Genomic DNA, 8,134 nt, shown 5'->3' with positions numbered 1-8,134 from the left:
AAATCAACACAATAAAAAGAGTAATAAATGTCAAATGACCTACATCTAAAACAAAAAACGCGTGGACTAAACTCAATGACAGCTAATCGTTTTGGACCTAGATCTAAGAACTAAAAAAAAAAAAAAAAACCAAACAAAAACTTGCATTTTTTCTAAATCAAAACACTCCAAGGGAAACGACGTCGTTTCATTTAGAATTTTTTTTTTAAAACATTGCAATCGAAACGACGTCGTTTCATTACAATAAACCTAAAATGAAAACACGCGAGTTGTCTTCCTCGCAGAGTTGCAGCCAATTTGCATACTCGCAAAATCTCTTCAGGTTCAGAAGTGTCCAGATCTGCCACGCCTGGCTCCGGCTGGCCACGCCTTGCAACTCCTCCTTACGCCTTCCCCGCGCTAAACGTGCAACTCGTGAAACAGCCGACCACCTCTGGCGATTTCCTGCCGCCTCGCTCCGACGCGCACGAAGGCATGTCTTTAAAAACACTGATTTTGTACAAGTAATTTGCTCATGCATTCTATTATTCGTTCTGTTGGGTAATACGTTGTATTTATTATTGATTGAATCATGCTTTAGCTGTTTTTTAATTTTAAAATTTAAATTTTCCCATCAGTAGAAGGACTGTTCTTCCATAATTCTCAATTTATCTGTATTAACGACCCATGTATTTTTCTCACTTTTGCCTCAGGGTTTGACACCTTTTTTTTTAAACAGTTCTTAGTAACTATGGGCAGCTGTCCAGCACCATTTGTGAGCCTGATGTTTCTCTTTTGTTATTTTATTCTTTTCTCAGAAGTTTCATAGAGTTGGGTTCAGTTTAAATCATTTGAATCTTCTTTAGGGCAAATCATTTTAATCTTCTTTAGCGCAAGCTGGTCACAGGTTTATGGTTTCTTAGGAAATGGCTGTTCGTACTTGAAATCCAAAGTAGTTTTCTTAAATGAGTTTATATTGTATTTGATTTTTGGAATATTTTTGACGATTTTATACTGCAAGTATTGTGTAACTTGACGTTTTTAGAGTATTTCGATGGATGCTGTGCTATTGAAAGCACTATTTTTTGTTTATTTATAATGATTATGATTAAACTTTGTCTTTTATTTCACAGTTTTAGGAACGTTTTCTGAACTTTATGATACAAGAAGTGAACCTATAGAATGGGCATTGATTCTGGAACTTGTAATGCACTAATTGTGTGCCAACACAAAAAAAGAAGGATATCTTCGAACACTGGCATTTCGTTGTGTGAGACATTTAGTCCTCTTGAAGCTTCCTTCCCCTATTTACCAACTTTAGAAGAAGCTGATTACTACACGCAGCCCTCTTTGAAGGAATTGGCTGCTCGAGAATATACAGATCCTGGTTTTTCTAGTCGAGTTTTGGACTTTACAGTTGGAAGATTCGGTTATGGATCCATCAAATATATTGGGAAGACTGACATTAGGAGATTGGAATTAGATAAAATTGTGAAGTTCCGCAGACATGAGGTTATTGTATATGAAGATGAAACTGCCAAACCTTTGGTTGGCCAAGGCCTTAACAAGCCTGCTGAAGTAACTTTAGTGCTACAAACAAGACCATCAAATATGGATAAGAGACAGAAAGATAATAGTGTGAAAAAATTGAGGCAGATTGCGGAGGGACAAGGAGCTCAGTTTATTTCGTTTAATCCAGAAAATGGGGAATGGAAATTTTTTGTTCACCATTTCAGCAGATTTGGATTGAGTGAAGATGACGAAGAAGACATCATGGTGGAAGATGCTGCTGCAGCTCAAGATCTTGTGGAAATGAACCATGGTGAGATTTCTGATGCTGATGAAGAAACCAAAATGGATCCCACTGGAATTGTGCTTTCGCATTCTCTTCCTGCTCATCTTGGGCTTGACCCTGTAAAGATGAAAGAAATGAGAATGTTGATGTTTCCTGATGGGGAAGAAGAAGCTGAGGAGCTGAATCAAGTACCTGCACATTATAATCCATCCTTTGGTAGAGAATACATAAGACCTTCTTTACAAAATACATCTCAGAGGATGAGTGATAGATCTACTCCACCACCTGTTCGAAAAACCCCATTGGCATTGCTCGAGTATAAGCATGGTAGTTTTGACTCAAACTCTCCTGGGGCCATTCTAATGTCCCAAGAAAATAAGGTCATGCCTCCAAAGATACTAAAAGAAGGTTTTAAGCTTGATCTCAAGCATGAAACACCAGTGACTAAAAGACATTGTCGCAACATAGTTGATGCAGGTCTGTTGATGGGTAGGTCATTTCGAGTAGGATGGGGTCCAAATGGAACCCTAGTCCATGCTGGAACACCTGTTGGGAGTACTGGTTCTCAAATGATGTTATCATCCACAATCAATTTAGAGAAGGTTGCTATTGACAATGTTGTTAGGGATGAAAATAACAAAGTTAGAGAGGAACTTATTGACACGGCTATTGATTCTCCACTAGATTTTCACATGGGATTACTTCATCAGACAGAAGAGATTGAAGTTGGATCCTTCAACCTAAGGCTGCAGAAGGTTGTCTCTAATCGCTTGATGCTTTCAGAGATTTGCAGGAGCTATGTAGATATTATTGAGAAGCAGCTGGAAGTTCCTAGGCTATCTTCCTCTGCTCGTTTGGGTTTGACACACCAAATAATGATTTGGGAACTGATAAAAGTTCTTTTTTCTGATAGGGAAAATGGTGGGAAAATGAAATCTTTGGGTGCTGATAATGAGGAAGAAATGGTGCAGGATGTGAAGGAAGCTTCTCAAGAAGTCGACCTGGAAGCATTACCTCTTATTCGGAGGGCAGAGTTTAGTTATTGGTTGCAAGAGAATGTATGCCATCGAGTACAAGAAAGAATGAGCTCCTTGAATGAGTCCAGTTATCTGGAGTACATATTATTACTTCTGAGTGGGCGCCAATTGGATGCTGCTGTGGAACTGGCTGCTTCTCGGGGAGATGTGAGATTGGCATGTTTGTTAAGTCAGGCTGGAGGGTCCATAGTCAATCGTTCTGACATGGCTCAACAACTTGATCGTTGGAGGAGCAATGGGCTGGATTTCCATTTCATTGAGAAAGACAGGATAAGGCTTTATGATTTGCTTGCTGGTAATATCGACGGTGCTTTTCATGATGTTAAAGTTGATTGGAAGAGGTTTCTAGGGTTATTGATGTGGTATCAATTAGCACCTAGCACCTCATTGCCCACTGTTTTTCGCACTTATCAACATCTTCTTGACGAGGGTAAGGCTCCATATCCTGTTCCGATTTACATTGATGAAGGACTGGTAGAAGAGTCTGAGAATTTTAATGCGGTGAAACGTTATGACCTATCATATTATCTTATGCTGCTTCATGCCAGTGAAGAAAGTGAAGTTGGCTTTCTAAAGAGCATGCTCAGTGCCTTTTCATCAACACATGATCCACTTGATTACCATATGATCTGGCATCAGCGTGCAGTGTTGGAAGCAGTTGGGGCTATCAGCTCTAAAGATCTTCATGTTCTTGACATGGGATTTGTTTCCCAGCTGTTGTGTTTTGGGAAATGTCATTGGGCCATCTATGTGGTCCTTCACATGCCCCATTGTGAAGATTTTCCATATGTCCATGCTAATCTTATTCGGGAAATCTTGTTCCAATATTGTGAATCCTGGAGTTCTCAAGAATCACAACGCCAAGCCATTGAGAACTTGGGCATTCCTAAGGCATGGCTTCATGAGGCTATGGTATGTCATATTTTTTTCATCTTTCTGATTCAATCTATGCCAAACTCGATTGTGGCTCCCTCTATCATCTTATCATACTTAGAACGTAAATCTTGTTTATAAAAAATGATGAGCTTGGTAGCTTGTTGGCAATGGTTGACTCTATGTTCAGTTTGAAACCCTTATCCGAGTTTAAAATGGTTTGTTATTACAATTACTCTTACTTTAAAACTCCTTTAAGTTTTCAGTCTTTTCATCTTATTTTGAAATTTCTTAAGGGTCCATTTGGATGGAAGGATTTTAAATGAGATATTTGGATTTGACTTGTCAATGCAAATTGCTTTATTGGATTTTCAAATATTAATATCTTATGCTTATAAAATCCTTACATAAATTTGATTATTTTATAAAATTGAGGGATTTCAAATATCATTTTTTCCCTGTCTTGAATAATCAAATTTATATTTGGATTTAACTAATGATCCAAACGAAAAACTCAAATTTAAATCCCTCACTCAAATTTAAATCCCTCATTTAAAGTCTTCCATCCAAATAGACCCTAAATTTGCAAACCAAAGATTATGAACAAGATTTTGAAATCCTATGCTTCATATTTTTCTTTTCTATTTCCGGGGAGTTGGGAGTCTTTCTTTGAGAAAAAATCTGTTGGCTACCAGTCTGCTGCTGATGACTTTTATTTTCTTCAGGTTCACAAGTGATGTAACATAGTAAGACAAAACATCGGTGAATTGTTCAGGGATATTGTTTATCTAAACCTCCCTTTTCAACTTGTATGCACTAGGTGAAACTTAATATATCATGCGATAACAAATGTTCTGAATTACTGATAGAGGCGATAGGATGTCTGCCCATTCTCATCACCAATTCTAACATACAAATCATGGAATGTTCTGAATTGCTGATATAGGCAATAAGATTATCATTGTCATATATACAACCCATTACGAGGCTAGAACTTATCAATTTCCAGTTTTCGAATCCCAGTATTTGGGGTTCCCTGTGATGATTCTCATCAAAAATCACAGTTTAAGCTTCCTAGCTAAAAATTTGATGTCTGATGTTCTCGATTAATTTATCTGTGGCTACTTATATGAAAGTCTTGGAAATGGAATTGGAATTCTGTCTTCCAACTTTGGAGCATGTTATTCTATTGGTGAATGACTAATATTTTCCTGGATTGCAGGCTGTTTATTTCAACTACTATGGGGATCTTGCAAAGGCCCTTGAACACTTTCTTCAATGTGCAAATTGGCAGAAAGCACACACTATTTTCGTAACTTCTGTTGCCCACAAATTATTCTTGTCTGGTATGGATTAATAATTTCTATGTTCCATTTAGTGTCATTATGTATTTTCTTAAGTTTCTGGACATATTTGACGGAATCACTATTTGGAATCTGTTATAAAAAATATACTTTTCATTCCGTTTCTAAGTGTATGCATATAGCTTGAACAGTTTATAATCGTTAGCATTCTACATGATAATTGAGTATCATTGGACCTAGTGAATCTATAAGCAGGTAGTTGATTTGTTTAGGGAAAATGTACCTTTAACCGATTTGATTTACAAAGTTAATATTTTAACTAATCACGCACTCGATCTGGACCACAGTTGCTTCAGTTGATGTTAATGTATAATTTTTTTTTCATGCAGCTGAACACTCAGAGATATGGAGGCTTGCAACTTCCATGGAGGACTACAAATCAGAAATTGAAAATTGGGACCTGGGAGCTGGGATTTATATTTCATTCTATCTAATTAGAAGTTCATTGCAGGAAGCGGACAATACCATGAACGAACTGGTATGGCAGATTATTCTATATGATATGGCTGTTATTTTAAATATTGGGTAGATCTGCATCAATAGGCAACCTGCAATATCTTAACTAGCAATTGCGTTGTTTTAAACACCAAAGCTTGGTTTGCTCTATTGCTAGGTTTCCGTTTCTCATAATTTAAGGCTTAAGCTGGAACACATTGTGCCTAACAGTTATACTTGAGTTTGACTGATTGGCTTGGCTTAGGCTGTCTAAATGTGGCTCAGAATCAGATAATAAAGTAATTCAATATACAACATCTCTCCAAAATGAAAATATAGCATCTGTGCAATGGTATGCCTGCTTTGATAGAGTGGGTCTTTCCTAGTAATATTGGGCCAGATGCTGATGCACTTCTTGCTCTTCCTATTGTACTTATCTTGGTAGCAGGAGGCCAACAAGATGAGCATGAATGAAGATAAGGAAATAGCTTAAAGCCCTATTACTAAATTGATATATAGCCCCATTTTTTGCTACTGTACTAAAAAGAACTTGATTGTTATTGCTAAATCTTTGTGTAATTTACTCCATGCTACAAGATCTTTATCATGTCGGAAAGGATTTGAACAAGTGATGATATTTTTATCCTGTGAAATACAATGGAGAATGACAAACTCAAACCAGACCCAACTTGATGCCATACTCTCAATTATAAATTGTGATTGTCATTTGGTCTTTCTTTGTCAAATGAGTGCTGAGCACTCTGTAATGTTTACTGCAGGATTCTCTTGAAAGCAAAAATTCTGCATGTAGAGAGTTTCTTGGTCAGTTAAAGCAGTCTTTGGCTGTTTGGGGTGTCCTGCTACCCGTTGACGTGAGGTATGCTCAACAATCCTTGACTCAGATGTTTGGTTTTATTCAGACACTTTAACTTATGCTTGTTAGTGATATGATACATTAACTTCTGTTTTATTATTGTTGAGACCTCTCCACATGACGCCTGTTTATTATAAGGTGGTATATCTCTACGGTTATGAAATTTATGTATTTACCAATGTGTTACAGGGTAGTTTATTCAAAGATGGCAGATGAGATATGCAATTTGCTTTTATCTGATATTGGAGACGGCCCAACACGAGATGTTCAATTAAGTTGTTTTGACACCGTTTTTAGTGCTCCCATTCCTGAAGACCTTCGCGCAAGTCATTTGCAAGATTCACTGTCTCTCTTTACATGCTTTCTTTCAGAGGTTGCTACATAGGTTTTCCCCTTTTTGCAAGGCAGTTTGTTCCAGTTGAAATTATAAAATCCTCGCAAGTTCCTATTTTTGCTTTAACAGCTGTCTCTTCTGAGTTGTGCTATTCTGGAGATGCATAGTTCATGTATGTTATTTTACAGAAAAGCTAGAACTGATGGTGGTCAGGGGTTTCGAACCCAAAAAAAAAAAAAATTGCTGGGCGCCTTGCAGGTTGCAACCTGCGGTGTGATTGCACAGGGTTCTTTTTAGGCCTGGGAGCGGATCGGTTCGGAACGGTAGAGGGCTCTTCTGTTAACCAAACCAAAGACTTTGGTAGACCATTTTCTCTTCCATTAACTAAACCAAAGACTTAGGTAGGCTTCGGATTAGTTAACCTAATATTCGATTTGAATTGGTTCGGTACATCGGTAGTACCGTAATAAAAACGTACTAATAAAAATACAATTTATAATACTTTCGCATAGCATAAGTTCTTGAACAAATACACTAAATTATCCTTGTAAAATATAAAAATTCAATAGTCTAATTCATTCAAGTACGAAATCAAATGACTTGGGCTCGTTTGGAAGTGCTTTTGGAGCAACGAAAAGCGCTTCTAAATTGGTGAAAGCGTTTCTGTCTTTTAAAAATGGTGTTTGGCAAAAATTGCAAAAGTGCTTTGGGTGATATCCAAAAGCACTTGGAGTGGTTTTGGAAGAAGCACTTGATCTCTTGCTTAGATGCATCTTCTGGATGCTGTTTAAAAAAACCCTCATTCGTCATTGTTCGGTAAACACACTTTAGCCTAAACCTAAAAAAAAATCAAAGTCAAAATTAATACCTCTTTTGATGATTTCCTCGAAATGTATGAAGCATCTATTCCAAAATTTCAAACCCAATTTGCAAATTTGCATAATTTCAAAAGTACAAAAGAGGCTTTGAAACTCCTTAGGATAGGAATCCAAATACATATATAAATAAATAAGCAATTCAAATGGCGCGTTACTTTACAGTGGAAAGGCTAATGAGGGCAATAATTCCTAAGCTATGCCTCAGGCCACGGCGGAAGAAAAAATTTCACCATATGAGGAGGAAATAGAATCTAATAATCAATTAACTAATTTATATGAAGTTCTGTCATGAAACAATAAACTAAAGTAAAATTGCACCATGTATACAAGCTTATATGCAAAATTAAAGACTAATTGGATTCTAAAGTACAGAACAGATTGAAAACCTTCTTGTTATTTACTCACATCAAGAAACAACAAGTCTACTTTTTAAGATGTCCAATCAATATGCAGAACTAATTGACATTGACAACAACCAAGTCAAAAGCACCCTTCTAAAAGTTGTCCAATGTTGAGTAGATGTGTCACCGAACTGAAGGCTGCTTTTTAAGTTGTCCAATCCAAG

General features: G+C 37.0%; 1 protein-coding gene across 3 annotated transcripts; it reads left to right on the top strand.

The window, feature by feature from the left end:
• Positions 1-282: 282 nt before the first annotated feature.
• Positions 283-6,817, top strand: SAR3 (SUPPRESSOR OF AUXIN RESISTANCE 3). 3 transcript variants are annotated; one of them, XM_089052150.1, is made up of 7 exons: positions 289-400; positions 467-503; positions 1,113-3,723; positions 4,907-5,030; positions 5,378-5,526; positions 6,263-6,360; positions 6,547-6,817. In XM_089052150.1, the coding sequence occupies exons 3-7, from the start codon at positions 1,162-1,164 to the stop codon at positions 6,740-6,742; spliced, it is 3,129 nt and encodes a 1,042-aa protein (XP_088908276.1). In that variant the 5' UTR covers positions 289-400; positions 467-503; positions 1,113-1,161; the 3' UTR covers positions 6,743-6,817. The 3 variants fall into 3 exon arrangements, with proteins under 3 accessions (XP_008232110.2, XP_008232111.2, XP_088908276.1); XM_008233888.3 differs by having other exon boundaries at positions 283-472; XM_008233889.3 differs by having other exon boundaries at positions 283-503.
• The last annotated feature ends 1,317 nt before the right edge of the window (positions 6,818-8,134 follow it).

Source organism: Prunus mume, linkage group LG5, assembly GCF_029339155.1.
Source record: "Prunus mume cultivar Tortuosa linkage group LG5, ASM2933915v1, whole genome shotgun sequence".
NCBI classification, from domain to species: Eukaryota; Viridiplantae; Streptophyta; class Magnoliopsida; order Rosales; family Rosaceae; genus Prunus; species Prunus mume.
This window is presented reverse-complemented; position numbering and strand designations above follow the sequence as displayed.